The following is a 21,129-nucleotide window of genomic DNA, read 5'->3' as shown; positions in this document are numbered from 1 at the left end:
CTACTCTACAGTCTTTAACCTACTCTACAGTCTATAACCTACTCTACAATCTATAACCTACTCTACAGTCTATAACCTACTCTACAGTCTTTAACCTACTCTACAGTCTATAACCTACTCTACAGTCTTTAACCTACTCTACAGTCTTTAACCTACTCTACAGTCTATAACCTACTCTACAGTCTTTAACCTACTCTACAGTCTATAACCTACTCTACAGTCTTTAACCTACTCTACAGTCTATAACCTACTCTACAGTCTTCAACCTACTCTACAGTCTTTAACCTATTCTACAGTGTTCAACCTACTCTACAGTCTATAACCTACTCTACAGTCTATAACCTACTCTACAGTCTTTAACCTACTCTACAGTCTATAACCTACTCTACAATCGTCAACCTACTCTACAGTCTATAACCTACTCTACAGTCTATAACCTACCCTACAGTCTTTAACCTACTCTACAGTCTTTAACGTCCAATCTAGTCCTGGAGACATCGCAAGGATCGACACAAAAATAAACTCGTTGGATCGCAGCGTTTGTTTGCCCGAGGAGTGACTATTATGATCATCACCTAAACGGGGAACACAAGTTTTGTGCTGAAAGATATAAAGGTCCCATCAGCAGACATTGTAACAGTAAGTGATTGTTTTATTATGTTTTTTTAGAGGAATGGATCTCATCTCCATTACGTTCATGGTTAGCCGCCACTTGCTAGTGTTTTTTTGCAACTTAGAATGCATTTTTTATGAGATGATTCAGGTTTTTTTATGAGCTGTAAAGTCGCTCACCTGACCGCAACGTGAATGAGAGACTGAGCCAGAGGACAACCTGTACTTAATGTGTAACTCTAACAAGGAAACTTTGATGTTGTACTATGAAATATCACACAGCACACGAGTTAATACATCACTTCTACACTGAAGGAATCTTCTGGGTGAAACCTCGCAAACTACAAGAAGAAGTTTGTTTATTGTAGTTGTTGTTTATAAACCACTACAAAACATGATAACTTTGTTTATAAACCACTACAAAACATGATAACTTTGTTTATAAACCACTACAAAACATGATAACTTTGTTTATAAACCACTACAAAACATGATAACTTTGTTTATAAACCACTACAAAACATGATAACTTTGTTTATAAACCACTACAAAACAAGGTAACTTTGTTTATAAACCACTACAAAACATGATAACTTTGTTTATAAACCACTACAAAACATGATAACTTTGTTTATAAACCACTACTAAACATGATAACTTTGTTTATAAACCACTACAAAACATGATAACTTTGTTTATAAACCACTACAAAACATGATAACTTTGTTTATAAACCACTACAAAACATGATAACTTTGTTTATAAACCACTACAAAACATGATAACTTTGTTTATAAACCACTACAAAACAAGGTAACTTTGTTTATAAACCACTACAAAACATGATAACTTTGTTTATAAACCACTACAAAACATGATAACTTTGTTTATAAACCACTACAAAACATGATAACTTTGTTTATAAACCACTACAAAACAAGGTAACTTTGTTTATAAACCACTACAAAACATGATAACTTTGTTTATAAACCACTACAAAACGAGATAACTTTGTTTATAAACCACTACTAAACATGATAACTTTGTTTATAAACCACTACAAAACGAGATAACTTTGTTTATAAACCACTACTAAACATGATAACTTTGTTTATAAACCACTACAAAACAAGGTAACTTTGTTTATAAACCACTACAAAACAAGGTAACTTTGTTTATAAACTACTACAAAACATGATAACTTTGTTTATAAACCACTACAAAACATGATAACTTTGTTTATAAGCCACTACAAAACAAGGTAACTTTGTTTATAAACCACTACAAAACATGATAACTTTGTTTATAAACCACTACAAAACATGATAACTTTGTTTATAAACCACTACAAAACGAGATAACTTTGTTTATAAACCACTACAAAACATGATAACTTTGTTTATAAACCACTACAAAACATGATAACTTTGTTTATAAACCACTACAAAACGAGATAAATTTGTTTATAAACCACTACAAAACATGATAACTTTGTTTATAAACTACTACAAAACATGATAACTTTGTTTATAAACCACTACAAAACAAGGTAACTTTGTTTATAAACCACTACAAAACATGATAACTTTGTTTATAAACCACTACAAAACAAGGTAACTTTGTTTATAAACCACTACAAAACAAGGTAACTTTGTTTATAAACTACTACAAAACAAGATAACTTTGTTTATAAACCACTACAAAACATGATAACTTTGTTTATAAACCACTACAAAACGAGATAACTTTGTTTATAAACCACTACAAAACGAGATAACTTTGTTTATAAACCACTACAAAACGAGATAACTTTGTTTATAAACCACTACAAAACGAGATAACTTTGTTTATAAACCACTACTAAACATGATAACTTTGTTTATAAACCACTACAAAACATGATAACTTTGTTTATAAACCACTACTAAACATGATAACTTTGTTTATAAACCACTACAAAACATGATAACTTTGTTTATAAACCACTACAAAACGAGATAACTTTGTTTATAAACCACTACAAAACGAGATAACTTTGTTTATAAACCACTACAAAACGAGATAACTTTGTTTATAAACCACTACAAAACATGATAACTTTGTTTATAAACCACTACAAAACATGATAACTTTGTTTATAAACCACTACAAAACATGATAACTTTGTTTATAAACCACTACAAAACATGATAACTTTGTTTATAAACCACTACAAAACATGATAACTTTGTTTATAAACCACTACAAAACGAGATAACTTTGTTTATAAACCACTACAAAACGAGATAACTTTGTTTATAAACCACTACAAAACGAGATAACTTTGTTTATAAACCACTACAAAACATGATAACTTTGTTTATAAACCACTACAAAACATGATAACTTTGTTTATAAACCACTACAAAACATGATAACTTTGTTTATAAACCACTACAAAACATGATAACTTTGTTTATAAACCACTACAAAACATGATAACTTTGTTTATAAACCACTACAAAACGAGATAACTTTGTTTATAAACCACTACAAAACGAGATAACTTTGTTTATAAACCACTACAAAACGAGATAACTTTGTTTATAAACCACTACAAAACATGATAACTTTGTTTATAAACCACTACAAAACATGATAACTTTGTTTATAAACCACTACAAAACATGATAACTTTGTTTATAAACCACTACAAAACATGATAACTTTGTTTATAAACCACTACAAAACGAGATAACTTTGTTTATAAACCACTACAAAACGAGATAACTTTGTTTATAAACCACTACAAAACGAGATAACTTTGTTTATAAACCACTACAAAACATGATAACTTTGTTTATAAACCACTACAAAACATGATAACTTTGTTTATAAACCACTACAAAACATGATAACTTTGTTTATAAACCACTACAAAACATGATAACTTTGTTTATAAACCACTACAAAACGAGATAACTTTGTTTATAAACCACTACAAAACGAGATAACTTTGTTTATAAACCACTACAAAACGAGATAACTTTGTTTATAAACCACTACAAAACATGATAACTTTGTTTATAAACCACTACAAAACATGATAACTTTGTTTATAAACCACTACAAAACATGATAACTTTGTTTATAAACCACTACAAAACATGATAACTTTGTTTATAAACCACTACTAAACATGAGTTCCCTGGAGTTGGATGTATTGAACACTATGTTAGAGTTGAATTATGTTAGAAACAGGAAGTCTGAAAACTACTTCGATACAACGAAAAAGGTAAGAAAAAAATATATTCTTAAGAAGCTTTTACCACTGGTGTCCCTCAAGGCTCTGTTTTGGATCCTTTTAATTATTTCAATTACATATCTTTTTTAACTTTAATGTAACTTTGTGAGCCGTGTTTAGGTTTTAAACTTTTACCACTGGTGTTCCTCAAGGCTCGGTTTTGGATCCTTTTAATTATTTCAATTACATACCTTTTTTAACTTCAATGTAACTTTGTTCAATGGCTGCACAACTGCAGGACAAGATGAAGGATGAAGATTTGGACAAAAAACCGCAGGTCTCCAGTCTGACTGTGAGTACCCGACCAACAACCAAGTGGTATCTCATGGCTCCTTCGTCCTCGGTGCCTTTCTGAGCAACGCGTGTGATGTTTCCCTGGACTTTGTAGACCAACGGGACAGACCATGGCGTCCACCGCGGAACTCGGGGTTCGGAGCACAAAGTCAAGCCGTCGCTGTTTGGGAAGTACCAGCAGAGCGTCCAGACTCTCAAACCTCTCCGCTGGACTTCATCCCAGTCAGTGCCGACACCTTCCTTAGCCACCTCGCTAGCCCCGTGCTAACACGCTTCCTGTCCAGGCCACACCCCATGGACAACGCCGGCTTCCTCTCCTTCACGTCCTTCGGGTGGATGTCGTCCATGATGTGGGCCATGTTCCGGAAGAGGCTGGACGTGAGCTCTCTCCACCTGTCTCCTTTGGACGAGGCCGGGCACAGCACGGAAAGGTCCGAGACTCTCGTAGGACAGAGCCTTGGGATGAACCATCTGGTGAACAGTTCTAGAAAGATCTTGTGGTCTTGACTTCTTCCCAGGCTCCAAAGACTCTGGGAGGAGGAAGTGGCCAAGTCGGGTCTGGAGGATGCCTCGTTGGTGCGGGTCATTCTTCGCTTCCAAAGAACCAGACTGGTAGTCTCCGTCTTTGTTGGGGTCCTCGCCATGGTGGCCGCGTTCCTGGGTCCGGTGAGTCTCCATTTACCCTTTTGTCTTTTGCTTTGGACTCAACATAGCATCTCATTGTGCTTCTTTGCTCAAAATGTTGCATGGATGTGCTTTTACAGAACACTTTTTTACCCTAACCCTAACCCTGACCCCTAACCCTAACCCCAACCCCTAACCCTAACCCTAATCCTAACCCCAACCCTAACCCCTAATCCTAACCCTTACCCTAATCCCCAACCCTAACCCTAAGCCCATCCCCAACACTAGCCCTAACCGTAACCAACTCTTTTTCTTTATGCCTAACCCTAACCCTAATCCTAATCCTAACCCTAATCCTAACCCCAACCCTAACCCTAACTCTAACCCCAACCCCAACCCTTACCCTAAACATTACCCTTACCCTAACCCCCAACCCTAACCCCACCTCCAACCCTAACCCTAACCAACTATTTTACTTTATCCCTAACCCTAACCTTAACCCTAATCCTAACCCCAAACCTAACCCTAACCCTGACCCCTAACCCCTAACCCCAATCCCAACCCTAACCCTTACCCTTACCCTAACCGTTACCCTTACCCTAACCCCCAACCCTGACGCCACCCCCAACCCTAGCCTTAACCCTAACCAACTATTTTTCTTTATGCCTAACCCTAATCCTAATCCTAACGTTAACCCTAATCCTAACCCCACCCCCAACCCCTACCCTAACCTTAACCAACTCTTTTTCTTTATGGCTAACCCTAACCCTAATCCTAACCTTAACCCTATGACAACCCCAACCCTAACCCTAACCCCACCCCCAGCCCTAACCGTAACCCTAACCAACTCGTTTTCTTTATGCCTAACCCTAATCCTAATCCTAACCTTAACCCTAATCCTAACCCCAACCCTAACCCTAACCCTAACCCTGACCCCAACCCTAACCCTAACCCTAACCCCAACCCCAACCCTAACCCATAACCCTAACCCTAACCCCCAACACCTAACCAACTATTTTTCTTTATGCCTAACCCTAATCCTAACCCTAACTCTAATCCTAACCCTAACCCCAACCCTAACCCTAACCCCACCCCCAACCCTAGCCCTAACCCTAACCAACTCCTTTTCTTTATGCCTAATCCTAACCCTAACTCTAATCCTAACCCCAACCCTAACCCCTAACCCTACCCCCAACCCTAGCCCTAACCCTAACCAACTCTTTTTCTTTATGCCTAATCCTAACCCTAACTCTAATCCTAACCCCAACCCCAACCCTAACCCCTAACCCTACCCCCAACCCTAGCCCTAACCCTAACCAACTCTTTTTCTTTATGCCTAACCCTAATCCTAACCTTAACCTTAATCCTAACCCCAACCCCAACACTAACCCCAACCCCAACCCTAACCCCACCCCCAACCCTAACCCTAACCCAACCCCAACCCTAACCCTAACCAACTCGTTTTCTTTATGGCTAACCCTAATCCTAACCTTAACCCTAATCCTAACCCCAACCCCAACCCTAACCCTGACCCCTAACCCTAATCCTAACCCTAACCCCAACCCCAACCCCAACCCTAACCCTAACCCTAACCCCACCCCCAGCCCTAACCGTAACCCTAACCAACTCGTTTTCTTTATGCCTAACCCTAATCCTAACCTTAACCCTAATCCTAACCCCAACCCCAACCCTAACCCTAACCCTGACCCCAACCCTAACCCCAACCCCAACCCCAACCCTAACCCATAACCCTAACCCTAACCCCCCAACACCTAACCAACTCTTTTTCTTTATGCCTAACCGTAATCCTAACCCTAACTCTAATCCTAACCCTAACTCTAATCCTAACCCTAATCCCAACCCTAACCCTAACCCCACCCCCAACCCTAGCCCTAACCCTAACCAACTCTTTTTCTTTATGCCTAATCCTAACCCTAACTCTAATCCTAACCCCAACCCCAACCCTAACCCCTAACCCTACCCCTAGCCCTAACCCTAACCCTAACCAACTCTTTTTCTTTATGCCTAATCCTAATCCTAACTCTAATCCTAACCCCAACCCCAACCCTAACCCCTAACCCTACCCCCAACCCTAGCCCTAACCCTAACAAACTATTTTTCTTTATGCCTAACCCTAATCCTAATCCTAACCTTAACCCTAATCCTAACCCCAACCCCAACCCTAACCCCAACCCTAACCCCACCCCCAACCCTAACCCTAACCCAACCCTAACCCTAACCAACTCGTTTTCTTTATGGCTAATCCTAACCTTAACCCTAATCCTAACCCCAACCCCAACCCTAACCCTAACCCTGATCCCTAACCCTAATCCTAACCCTAACCCCAACCCCAACCCCAACCCTAACCCTAACCCCACCCCCAGCCCTAACCGTAACCCTAACCAACTCGTTTTCTTTATGCCTAACCCTAATCCTAACCTTAACCCTAATCCTAACCCCAACGCTAACCCTAACCCTAACCCTGACCCCAACCCTAACCCTAACCACAACCCCAACCCTAACCCATAACCCTAACCCTAACCCCCCAACACCTAACCAACTCTTTTTCTTTATGCCTAACCCTAATCCTAACCCTAACTCTAATCCTAACCCTAACCCCAACCCTAACCCTAACCCCACCCCCAACCCTAACCCTAACCAACTCTTTTTCTTTATGCCTAATCCTAATCCTAACCCTAACTCTAATCCTAACCCCAACCCTAACCCTAACCCCTAACCCTACCCCCAACCCTAGCCCTAACCCTAACCAACTCTTTTTCTTTATGCCTAATCCTAATCCTAACCCTAACTAATCCTAACCCCAACCCCAACCCTAACCCCTAACCCTACCCCCAACCCTAGCCCTAACCCTAACCAACTCTTTTTCTTTATGCCTAACCCTGACCCCTAACCCTAATCCTAACCCTAACCCCAACCCCAACCCTAACCCCACCCCCACCCCCAGCCCTAACCGTAACCCTAACCAACTCGTTTTCTTTATGCCTAACCCTAATCCTAACCTTAACCCTAATCCTAACCCCAACCCTAACCCTAACCCTGACCCCAACCATAACCCCAACCCCAACCCTAACCCATAACCCTAACCCTAACCCTAACCCCCCAACACCTAACCAACTATTTTTCTTTATGCCTAACCCTAATCCTAACCCTAACTCTAACCCTAACCCCAACCCTAACCCCACCCCCAACCCTAGCCCTAACCCTAACCAACTCTTTTTCTTTATGCCTAATCCTAACCCTAACTCTAATCCTATCCCCAACCCCAACCCTAACCCCTAACCCTACCCCCAACCCTAACCCTAACCAACTCTTTTTCTTTATGCCTAATCCTAATCCTAACCCTAACTCTAATCCTAACCCCAACCCCAACCCCTAACCCTACCCCCAACCCTAACCCTAACCCTAACCAACTCTTTTTCTTTATGCCTAACCCTGACCCCTAACCCTAATCCTAACCCCAACCCCAACCCCAACCCTAACCCCACCCCCAGCCCTAACCGTAACCCTAACCAACTCGTTTTCTTTATGCCTAACCCTAATCCTAACCTTAATCCTAACCCCAACCCTAACCCTAACCCTGACCCCAACCCTAACCCTAACTCCAACCCCAACCCTAACCCATAACCCTAACCCTAACCCCCCAACACCTAACCAACTCTTTTTCTTTATGCCTAACCCTAATCCTAACCCTAACCCCAACCCTAACCCTAACCCCAACCCTAGCCCTAACCCTAACCAACTCTTTTTCTTTATGCCTAATCCTAACCCTAACTCTAATCCTAACCCTAACCCCTAACCCTACCCCCAACCCTAGCCCTAACCCTAACCAACTCTTTTTCTTTATGCCTAATCCTAATCCTAACCCTAACTCTAATCCTAACCCCAACCCCAACCCCTAACCCTACCCCCAACCCTAACCCTAACCCTAACCAACTCTTTTTCTTTATGCCTAACCCTGACCCCTAACCCTAATCCTAACCCTAACCCCAACCCCAACCCCAACCCCAACCCTAACCCCACCCCCAGCCCTAACCGTAACCCTAACCAACTCGTTTTCTTTATGCCTAACCCTAATCCTAACCTTAATCCTAACCCCAACCCTAACCCTAACCCTGACCCCAACCCTAACCCTAACTCCAACCCCAACCCTAACCCATAACCCTAACCCTAACCCCCCAACACCTAACCAACTCTTTTTCTTTATGCCTAACCCTAATCCTAACCCTAACTCTAATCCTAACCCTAACCCCAACCCTAACCCTAACCCCAACCCTAGCCCTAACCCTAACCAACTCTTTTTCTTTATGCCTAATCCTAACCCTAACCCCAACCCTAGCCCTAACCCTAACCAACTCTTTTTCTTTATGCCTAATCCTAACCCTAACTCTAATCCTAACCCCAACCCCAACCCTAACCCCTAACCCTACCTCCAACCCTAGCCCTAACCCTAACCAACTCTTTTTCTTTATGCCTAACCCTGACCCCTAACCCTAATCTTAACCCTAACCCCAACCCCAACCCCAACCCTAACCCTAACCCCACCCCCAGCCCTAACCGTAACCCTAACCAACTCGTTTTCTTTATGCCTAACCCTAACCCTAAATCCTTACCATAAACCCAACCCTAACCCCAACCCTAACCCTAACCCCAACCCCAACCATAACCCTAACCCTAACCCCCAACACCTAACCAACTCTTTTTCTTTATGCCTAACCCTAATCCTAACCCTAACTCTAATCCTAACCCCAACCCTAACCCCACCCCCAACCCTAGCCCTAACCCTAACCAACTCTTTTTATTTATGCCTAATCCTAATCCTAACCCTAACTCTAATCCTAACCCCAACCCCAACCCTAACCCCTAACCCTACCCCCAACCCTAGCCCTAACCCTAACCAACTCTTTTTCTTTATGCCTAATCCTAATCCTAACCCTAACCCTAACCCCAACCCTAACCCCAACCCTAACCCATAACCCTAACCCTAACCCTAACCCTAACCCCCCAACACCTAACCAACTCTTTTTCTTTATGCCTAACCCTAATCCTAACCCTAACTCTAATCCTAACCCCAACCCTAACACCACCCCCAACCCTAGCCCTAACCCTAACCAACTCTTTTTCTTTATGCCTAATCCTAATCCTAACCCTAACTCTAATCCTAACCCCAACCCTAACCCCTAACCCCTAACCCTACCCCCAACCCTAGCCCTAACCCTAACCAACTCTTTTTCTTTATGCCTAATCCTAATCCTAACCCTAACTCTAATCCTAACCCCAACCCCAACCCTAACCCCTAACCCTACCCCCAACCCTAGCCCTAACCCTAACCAACTCTTTTTCTTTATGCCTAACCCTGACCCCTAACCCTAACCCCAACCCCAACCACAACCCTAACCCCACCCCCAGCCCTAACCCTAACCCTAACCCTAATCCTAACCTTAACCCTAATCCTAACCCCAACCCTAACCCCAACCCATAACCCTAACCCTAACCCTAACCAACTCTTTTTCTTTATGCCTAATCCTAACCCTAACTCTAATCCTAACTCTAACCCCAACCCTAACCCTAACCCCACCCCCAACCCTAGCCCCAACCCATAACCCTAACCCTAACCCTGACCCTAACCCTAACCAAGTCTTTTTCTTTATGCCTAACCCTAATCCTAACCCTAACTCTAACCCCAACCCTAACCCTAACCCCACCCCCAACCCTAGCCCTAACCCTAACCAACTCTTTTTCTTTATGCCTAATCCTAATCCTAACCCTAACTCTAATCCTAACCCCAACCCCAACCCTAACCCCTAACCCCTAACCCTACCCCCAACCCTAACCCTAACCAACTCTTTTTCTTTATGCCTAACCCTAATCCTAATCCTAACCTTAACCCTAATCCTAACCCCAACCCCAACCCTAACCCCTAACCCCTAACCCTACCCCCAACCCTAACCCTAACCCTAACCAACTCTTTTTCTTTATGCCTAACCCTAATCCTAATCCTAACCTTAACCCTAATCCTAACCCCAAGGAATGTCTAAATCAGGTTTTAGTATGGCCTTCCTGACTTAAAGGTGTGGACAATGCTGAAGAAACAAGTCCATGTCAGAAAAGTAACACATTTAGCTGAACTGCAGCAATTTGACAAACAAAATAAAATAAGAGTTGTAGAAATGATTGGAAACTCAAGACAGACATGACATCATCTTCTTTACACGTCTATGTACACTTTTGACCACCACTGTGTGTGTGTGTGTGTGTGTGTGTGTGTGTGTGTGTGTGTGTGTGTGTGTGTGTGTGTGTGTGTGTGTGTGTGTGTGTGTGTGTGTGTGTGTGTGTGTGTGTGTGTGTGTGTGTGTGTGAGACAGATTAAAAAAATAAAAATCCATGGTGAAAGTGTGAGTTGTGTCCGCAGGCCGTCATGGTCTACCTGCTCCTGGACTACGTGGACGACCCGTCCAAGTCCAGCCTCCTGCACGGCACGTGTCTGTGTGTGGCCTTGTTCACCTCCGAGTTCTTCAAGGGTTTCCTCATCTCGCTGCTCTGGGCCCTCAACCTGCGCACCGCCGTCCGCCTCAAGGGAGCCTTCAGCTCGCTGGGCTACCAGAAGATCAGCTCGCTGCGGGTGCCCGGCGCCGTCTCCACGGGAGAGGTGAGGACCATCTTCTTACCTGCCATCTTATTACCTTCCATCGTCTTACCTGCCATCTTATTACCTGCCATCTTCTTACCTGCCATCTTCTTACCTTCCATCTTCTTACCTGCCAGCTTCTTACCTGCCATGTTCTTACCTGCCATGTTCTTACCTTCCATCTTCTTACCTGCCATGTTCTTACCTGCCATGTTCTTACCTGCCATGTTCTTACCTGCCATGTTATTACCTTCCATCTTCTTACCTTCCATGTTCTTACCTGCCATCTTCTTACCTGCCATGTTCTTACCTGCCATCTTCTTACCTGCCATCTTCTTACCTGCCATGGTCTTATATATTAAAATCTAGTTGCAGAAAATTTTAATTTTTTACATTGAAATTTATACACTGAATTTTTGCACGATTATTATTATTTTACACTGAATTTTTAAACACCAAATTATTTTACACCCAATTTTTAAACGATAAAATTTTCTGCACTGATTTTTTTGTTTATATTGAAATTTATACATTGAATTTTTGCTCAATAATTATTATTTTAACACTGAATTATTTTACACAATTTTTACACTGTGAAATTTTGGGCACTGATTTTTTTTTATATACATATTGAAATTCATACACTGAATTTTTGCACAATTATTATTATTTTGCACTGAATTTTTAAACACCAAACTATTTTACACGATTTTTACACATTAAAATTATATATATATATATATATATATATATATATATATATATATATATATATATATATTGAAATGTATACACTGAATTTTTGCACAATTATTATTTTACACTGAATTTTTAAACACCAAATTATTTTATACTGAATTTTTACACGATGAAGTGTTCTCCACTGATTTTTTTTTTTTTATATTGAAATCCATACACTGAATTTTTGCACGATTATTATTATTTTACATTGAATTTTCAAACACCAAATAATTTTACACAGAATTTTTACACGGGGAAATTTTCTGCATTGATTTATTTTTTTTATATTGAAATGTATACACTGAAATTCTGCACAATTATTATTATTTTACAATGAAATTTTAAACTCCAAATTTTTTACACAGAATTTTTACACGGTGAAATTTTCTGCACTAATTTTTTTTTTTTTTTTTTTTTTTGAATTTATACATTGAAATTTTGCACAATTATTATAATTTTACACTGAATTTTTAAACACCAAATTTTTTTACACAGTGAAATTTTCTGCACTAATTTTTTTAAATCTTTTTTTATTGACATTTTTACACTGAAATTCTGCACAATTATTATTATTTTACAATGAATTTTTAAACTCCAAATTTTTTACACAGAATTTTTAAACGGTGAAATTTTCTGCTCTGATTTTTTTTTTGTTTTTCAATTGAAATGTATACACTGAAATTTTGCACAATTATTATTATTTTACACTGAATTTTTACACGGTGAAATTTTATGCATTGATTTTTTTTTTATATTGAAATTTATACACTGAAATTCTGCACAATTATTATTATTTTACAATGAAATTTTAAACTCCAAATTTTTTACACAGAATTTTTACACGGTGAAATTTTCTGCACTAATTTTTTTAGATTTTTTTTATTGAAATTTATACACTGAAATTTTGCACAATTATTATTATTTTACACTGAATTTTTAAACACCAAATTTTTTTACACAGTGAAATTTTCTGCACTAATTTTTTAAAATCTTTTTTTATTGACATTTTTACACAGAAATTCTGCACAATTATTATTATTTTACAAGGAATTTTTAAACTCCAAATTTTTTACACAGAATTTTTAAACAGTGAAATTTTCTGCTCTGATTTTTTTTTTTTTTTTTTTTGTTGAAATTTATACACTGAAATTTTGCACAATTATTATTATTTTACACTGAATTTTTACACGGTGAAATGTTATGCATTGATTTATTTTTTTATATTGAAATTTATACACTGAAATTCTGCACAATTATTATTATTTTACAAGGAATTTTTAAACTCCAGATTTTTTACACAGCATTTTTACACGGGGAAATTTTCTGCACTAATTTTTTTAGAATTTTTTTATTGAAATTTATACACTGAAATTTTGCACAATTATTATTATTTTACACTGAATTTTTAAACACCAAATTTTTTTACACAGTGAAATTTTCTGCACTAATTTTTTAAAATATTTTTTTATTGACATTTTTACACTGAAATTCTGCACAATTATTATTATTTTACAATGAATTTTTAAACTCCAGATTTTTTACACAGAATTTTTAAACGGTGAAATTTTCTGCTCTGATTTTTTTTTTTTTATTGAAATCTATACATTGAAATTTTGCACAATCCTTATTGTTTTACACTGAATTTTTACACAGTGAAATTTTATGCATTGATTTTTTTTTTATATTGAAATTTATACACTGAAATTCTGCACAATTATTATTATTTTACAAGGAATTTTTAAACTCCAAATTTTTTTTACACAGAATTTTTAAACGGTGAAATTTTCTGCTCTGATTTTTTTTTTTTTTTTTTTTTTTTCGTGAAATTTATACACTGAAATTTTGCACAATTATTATTATTTTACACTAAATTTTTACACGGTGAAATTTTATGTATTGATTTTTTTTTATATTGAAATTTATACACTGAAATTCTGCACAATTATTATTATTTTACAATGAATTTTTAAACTCCAAATTTTTTACACAGAATTTTTACACAGTGAAATTTTCTGCTCTTATTATATATATATATATATATATATATATATATATATATATATATATATATATATATATATATATATATATATATATATATATATATATATATATATATATATATATATATACATAAATAAATGTATACACTGAATATTTGCACGATTTTTATTATTTTGTTTTATTTTTTGTTTTATTAGTTTTATTATGTGTCCCTCATCCAACATGTGGTGTCCCTCATCCAACATGTGGTGTCCCTCATTCAACATGTGGTGTCCTTCATCCAACATGTGGTGTCCCTCATTCAACATGCGGTGTCCCTCATCCAACATGAGGTGTCCCTCATCCAACATGTGGTGTCCCTCATTCAACATGAGGTGTCCCTCATCCAACATGCGGTGTCCCTCATTCAACATGTGGTGTTCCTCATCCAACATGTGGTGTCCCTCATCCAACGTGGTGTTCCTCATCCAACATGTGGTGTCGCTCATCCATCCAACATGCGGTGTCCCTCATCCAACATGTGGTGTCCCTCATCCAACATGCGGTGTCCCTCATCCAACATGCGATGTCCCTCATCCAACATGTGGTGTCCCTCATCCATAATGTGGTGTCCCTCATCCAACATGTGGTGTCCCTCATCCAACATGTGGTGTCCATCATCCAACATGTGGCGTCCCTCATCCAACATGCGGTGTCTCTCATCCAACATGCGGTGTCTCTCATCCAACATGCGGTGTCCCTCATCCAACATGCGGTGTCCCTCATCCAACATGCGGTGTCCCTCATCCAACATGTGGTGTCCCTCATCCAACATGCGGTTTCCCTCATCCAACATGCGGTGTCCCTCATCCAACATGTGGTGTCCCTCATCCAACATGTGGTGTACCTCATCCAACATGTGGTGTCCCTCATCCATAATGTGGTGTCCCTCATCCATAATGTGGTGTCCCTCATCCATAATGTGGTGTCCCTCATCCAACATGTGGTGTTGCTCATCCAACATGTGGTGTCTCTCATCCAACATGTGATGTCCTTCATCCAACATGCGGTGTCCCTCATCCAACATGTGGTGTCCCTCATCCAACATGTGGTGTGCCTCATCCAACATGTGGTGTCCCTCATCCAACATGTGGTGTCCCTCATCCAACATGTGGTGTGCCTCATCCAACATGTGGTGTCCCTCATCCAACATGTGGTGTCCCTCATCCAACATGTGGTGTCCCTCATCCAACATGTGGTTTCCCTCATCCAACATGTGGTGTCCTTCATCCAACATGTGGTGTCCCTCATCCAACATGTGGTGTACCTCATCCAACATGTGGTGTCCCTCATCCATAATGTGGTGTCCCTCATCCAACATGTGTTGTTGCTCCTCCAACATGTGGTGTCTCTCATCCAACATGTGGTGTCCCTCATCCAACATGTGATGTCCTTCATCCAACATGCGGTGTCCCTCATCCAACATGCGGTGTCCCTCATCCAACATGCGGTGTCCCTCATCCAACATGTGGTGTGCCTCATCCAACATGTGGTGTCCCTCATCCAACATGTGGTGTCCCTCATCCAACATGTGGTGTGCCTCATCCAACATGTGGTGTCCCTCATCCAACATGTGGTGTCCCTCATCCAACATGTGGTGTCCCTCATGCAACATGTGGTGTCCCTCATCCAACATGTGGTGTTGCTCATCCAACATGTGGTGTCCCTCATCCAACATGTGGTTTCCCTCATCCAACATGCGGTGTCCTTCATCCAACATGCGGTGTCCCTCATCCAACATGTGGTGTACCTCATCCAACATGTGGTGTCCCTCATCCATAATGTGGTGTCCCTCATCCAACATGTGGTGTCCCTCATCCAACATGTGGTGTACCTCATCCAACATGTGGTGTTGCTCATCCAACATGTGGTGTCTCTCATCCAACATGTGGTGTCCCTCATCCAACATGTGATGTCCTTCATCCAACATGTGGTGTCCCTCATTCAACATGTGGTGTCCCTCATCCAACATGTGGTGTACCTCATCCAACATGTGGTGTCCCTCATCCATAATGTGGTGTCCCTCATCCAACATGTGGTGTCCCTCATCCAACATGTGGTGTACCTCATCCAACATGTGGTGTTGCTCATCCAACATGTGGTGTCTCTCATCCAACATGTAGTGTCCCTCATCCAACATGTGATGTCCTTCATCCAACATGTGGTGTCCCTCATTCAACATGTGGTGTCCCTCATCCAACATGTGGTGTCCCTCATCCAACATGTGGTGTGCCTCATCCAACATGTGGTGTCCCTCATCCAACATGTGGTGTGCCTCATCCAACATGTGGTGTCCCTCATCCAACATGTGGTGTCCCTCATCCAACATGTGGTGTGCCTCATCCAACATGTGGTGTCCCTCATCCAACAGATCATTAACGTGCTGACTAACGACGGCCACATGACATGACATCCAACATGTGGTGTCCCTCATCCAACATGTGGTGTCCCTCATCCAACATGTGGTGTGCCTCATCCAACATGTGGTGTCCCTCATCCAACATGTGGTGTGCCTCATCCAACAGATCATTAACGTGCTGACTAACGACGGCCACAGGCTGTTTGAGGCGGTTCTGTTTGGTAGTTTCGTCATCTCCTCCCCGGTGCTCTTCCTGGTGTGCATCATCTACGCATGTTACATCCTGGGTCTGACGGCTCTGACCGGGGTGGGCACCTACCTGGTCTTCATCCCCGTGCAGGTGAGGACTAGAAGAGGTCAGGTGTTCAGGAGACCGGGACTGAGGAGTGTTTGTGTCACAGGTGATCCTGGCCAAGATGATCAACAAGTTCCGGGTGAAGGCCATCCTGATGACGGACAGCCGGGTGCGCACCATGAATGAGATCCTGAGCAGCATCAAGCTGATCAAGATGTACGCCTGGGAGGACTGCTTCCTGGACAAGGTCTCAGGTGAGGCAGCTCACTTCCTGCCTCCTCAAATACCCATCATGCTTTGCTCCTTCTAGAGCTGAGGGAGAGGGAGAAGAAACATCTGCGGGTGTCAAGTTACATCCAGAACATCAACACCAGCATCACCAGCATCATACCCACCATTGCCACCGTGCTCACCTTCATGGTGCACACCTTGCTGGGACTAGACCTGCACACCACTGAAGTGAGTAGACCACACCTTAAACCTGCACACCACTGAAGTGAGTAGACCACACCTTCATGGTGCACACCTTGGTGGGACTAGACCTGCACACCACTGAAGTGAGTAGACCACACCTTAAACCTGCACACCACTGAAGTGAGTAGACCACACCTTCATGGTGCACACCTTGCTGGGACTAGACCTGCACACCACTGAAGTGAGTAGACCACACCTTAAACCTGCACACCACTGAAGTGAGTAGGCCACACCCTCATGGTGCACACCTTGCTTAGCGGTCTTAAACCTGCACACCACTGAAGTGAGTAGACCACACCTTAAACCTGCACATCACTGAAGTGAGTAGACCACACCTTAAACCTGCACACCACTGAAGTGAGTAGAACACACCTTAAACCTGCACACCACTGAAGTGAGTAGACCACACCTTCATGGTGCACACCTTGCTTAGCGGTCTTAAACCTGCACACCACTGAAGTGAGTAGACCACACCCTCATGGTGCACACCTTGCTTAGCGGTCTTAAACCTGCACACCACTGAAGTGAGTAGACCACACCTTAAACCTGCACACCACTGAAGTGAGTAGACCACACCTTAAACCTGCACACCACTGAAGTGAGTAGAACACACCTTAAACCTGCACACCACTGAAGTGAGTAGACCACACCTTCATGGTGCACACCTTGCTTAGCGGTCTTAAACCTGCACACCACTGAAGTGAGTAGACCACACCTTCATGGTGCACACCTTGCTGGGACTAGACCTGCACACCAATGAAGTGAGTAGAACACACCTTAAACCTGCACACCACTGAAGTGAGTAGGTCATACCTTCATGGTGCACACCTTGCTTAGCGGTCTTAAACCTGCACACCACTGAAGTGAGTATGTCACACCTTCATGGTGCACACCTTGCTGGGACTAGACCTGCACACCACTGAAGTGAGTAGACTACACCGTAGCGGTCTTAAACCTGCACACCACTAAGGTGAGTAGGTCGTACCTTCATGGTGCACACCTTGGTGGGACTAAACCTACACCCTACTGAATTGAGTAGGCCACACCTTAGCGGTCTTAAACCTGCACACCACTGAAGTGAGTAGACCACACCTTCATGGTGCACACCTTGGTGGGACTAGACCTGCACACCACTGAAGTGAGTAGAACACACCTTAAACCTGCACACCACTGAAGTGAGTAGGCCACACCCTCATGGTGCACACCTTGCTTAGCGGTCTTAAACCTGCACACCACTGAAGTGAGTAGGTCACACCTTCATGGTGCACACCTTGCTGGGACTAGACCTGCACACCACTGAAGTGAGTAGAACACACCTTAAACCTGCACACCACTGAAGTGAGTAGACCACACCCTCATGGTGCACACCTTGGTGGGACTAAACCTGCACACCACTGAAGTGAGTAGACTACACCGTAGCGGTCTTAAACCTGCACACCACTAAGGTGAGTAGGTCGTACCTTCATGGTGCACACCTTGGTGGGACTAAACCTACACCCTACCGAATTGAGTAGGCCACACCTTAGGAGTCTTAAACCTGCACACCACTGAAGTGAGTAGGCCACACCTTAGTGGTCTTAAACCTGCACACCACTGAAGTGAGTAGGCCACACCTTAGTGGTCTTAAACCTGCACACCACTGAAGTGAGTCGTCGTCGTCGGCGGTCACTCGAAACGAGTATGACTGTCCTCCGTAGGAGGACGCCTGTGCGTGGAATCTTTTAATGTGGGGAGACTGGTGCACGGTCAGCCACCACACAGTCCTTGGCATTGAGCGGGCCAGGGTCCAGTGGCATGGAGACCAAGACGACTGGGGACCCGTCTTTGCTGCAGCCTTCATCCGCCTTCCCAGCCGTTGTGGTGCATTCCGCTGCCGCCATCTTCCGCCTGGTCCACCGTTGAGGCGGTTTTCACTATTCGCCCATAGCTGGGGTTATTTACCCATAGCTGGGACACTGAAGTGAGTAGGCCACACCTTAGTGGTCTTAAACCTGCACACCACTGAAGTGAGTAGGCCACACCTTAGTGGTCTTAAACCTGCACACCACTGAAGTGAGTAGGCCACACCTTAGCGGTCTTAAACCTGCACACCACTGAAGTGAGTAGGCCACACCTTAGTGGTCTTAAAGCTGCACACCACTGAAGTGAGTAGGTCACACCTTCATGGTGCACACCTTGCTGGGACTAGACCTGCACACCACTGAAGTGAGTAGAACACACCTTAAACCTGCACACCACTGAAGTGAGTAGACCACACCCTCATGGTGCACACCTTGGTGGGACTAAACCTGCACACCACTGAAGTGAGTAGACTACACCGTAGCGGTCTTAAACCTGCACACCACTAAGGTGAGTAGGTCGTACCTTCATGGTGCACACCTTGGTGGGACTAAACCTACACCCTACTGAATTGAGTAGGCCACACCTTAGCGGTCTTAAACCTGCACACCACTGAAGTGAGTAGACCACACCTTCATGGTGCGCACCTTGGTGGGACTAGACCTGCACACCACTGAAGTGAGTAGAACACACCTTAAACCTGCACACCACTGAAGTGAGTAGGCCACACCGTCATGGTGCACACCTTGCTTAGCGGTCTTAAACCTGCACACCACTGAAGTGAGTAGGTCACACCTTCATGGTGCACACCTTGCTGGGACTAGACCTGCACACCACTGAAGTGAGTAGAACACACCTTAAACCTGCACACCACTGAAGTGAGTAGACCACACCCTCATGGTGCACACCTTGGTGGGACTAAACCTGCACACCACTGAAGTGAGTAGACTACACCGTAGCGGTCTTAAACCTGCACACCACTAAGGTGAGTAGGTCGTACCTTCATGGTGCACACCTTGGTGGGACTAAACCTACACCCTACCGAATTGAGTAGGCCACACCTTAGGAGTCTTAAACCTGCACACCACTGAAGTGAGTAGGCCACACCTTAGTGGTCTTAAACCTGCACACCACTGAAGTGAGTAGGCCACACCTTAGTGGTCTTAAACCTGCACACCACTGAAGTGAGTAGGCCACACCTTAGTGGTCTTAAACCTGCACACCACTGAAGTGAGTAGGCCACACCTTAGTGGTCTTAAACCTGCACACCACTGAAGTGAGTAGGCCACACCTTAGCGGTCTTAAACCTGCACACCACTGAAGTGAGTAGGCCACACCTTCATGGTCTACTTCATGAAATAAAGATTTGTGTACTCGCCATAACCGTCATTACTTTTTATTTACCTTCTTGGACCGTCTTTGACCTTTTTTATCTTCTGTATTCCTTTTTTTTTACCTTGTATTTACCTTTTTTGACCGTCTTTCACCTTCTATATTCTTTTATTTACCTTGTATTTACCTTCTGTAACCGTCTTTTACCTTTTTTTTATCTTCTATATTCCTTTTTTTATCTACCTTTTATTTACCTTATTTGACCTTCTATTTGACGTCTTTTACCGTGTATTTGACTTCTTTTACCCTGTATTTACCTTCTGTTCACCTTCTTTGACCATCTTTTACCTTTGATTTAACTTATTTTACCATGTAGTTAACTTATTTTACCTTTTATTTAACTTTTACCCTTATTTACCTTCTATTTACTTCATTTTACATTCTATTTATTTTATATCTTGTTTTTTTTTACCTTCTGTTATCCTTCGTTTACCTTATATTTACTACCTTCTATTGAACCTAATTTTTCTTGTATATTCTTTCATTTACCTTTTATTTACCTTCTTTGAACGTCTTTTATCGTCTAT

General features: G+C 41.9%; 1 protein-coding gene across 1 annotated transcript in view; it reads left to right on the top strand.

Annotated features, from left to right (window-relative positions):
- Window positions 1-631: 631 nt before the first annotated feature.
- The window catches only part of LOC133629949 (ATP-binding cassette sub-family C member 12-like), a 62,921-nt gene continuing 42,423 nt past the window's right edge, over window positions 632-21,129 (top strand). Inside the window, exons 1-9 of the mRNA XM_062021093.1 lie at window positions 632-639; window positions 4,134-4,187; window positions 4,284-4,411; window positions 4,474-4,620; window positions 4,708-4,855; window positions 11,244-11,480; window positions 16,769-16,942; window positions 17,004-17,151; window positions 17,208-17,356. Of these exons, the coding sequence (XP_061877077.1) occupies window positions 4,140-4,187; window positions 4,284-4,411; window positions 4,474-4,620; window positions 4,708-4,855; window positions 11,244-11,480; window positions 16,769-16,942; window positions 17,004-17,151; window positions 17,208-17,356 (1,179 nt within the window). The 5' untranslated portion in view covers window positions 632-639; window positions 4,134-4,139. The remainder of the gene's footprint in view (window positions 640-4,133; window positions 4,188-4,283; window positions 4,412-4,473; window positions 4,621-4,707; window positions 4,856-11,243; window positions 11,481-16,768; window positions 16,943-17,003; window positions 17,152-17,207; window positions 17,357-21,129) is intronic.

Source organism: Entelurus aequoreus, linkage group LG02 (assembly GCF_033978785.1).
Source record: "Entelurus aequoreus isolate RoL-2023_Sb linkage group LG02, RoL_Eaeq_v1.1, whole genome shotgun sequence".
Lineage (NCBI taxonomy): Eukaryota > Metazoa > Chordata > Actinopteri > Syngnathiformes > Syngnathidae > Entelurus > Entelurus aequoreus.
The sequence above is the reverse complement of the archived record's forward strand: the minus strand, read 5'-3'. Positions and strand labels throughout refer to the sequence as shown.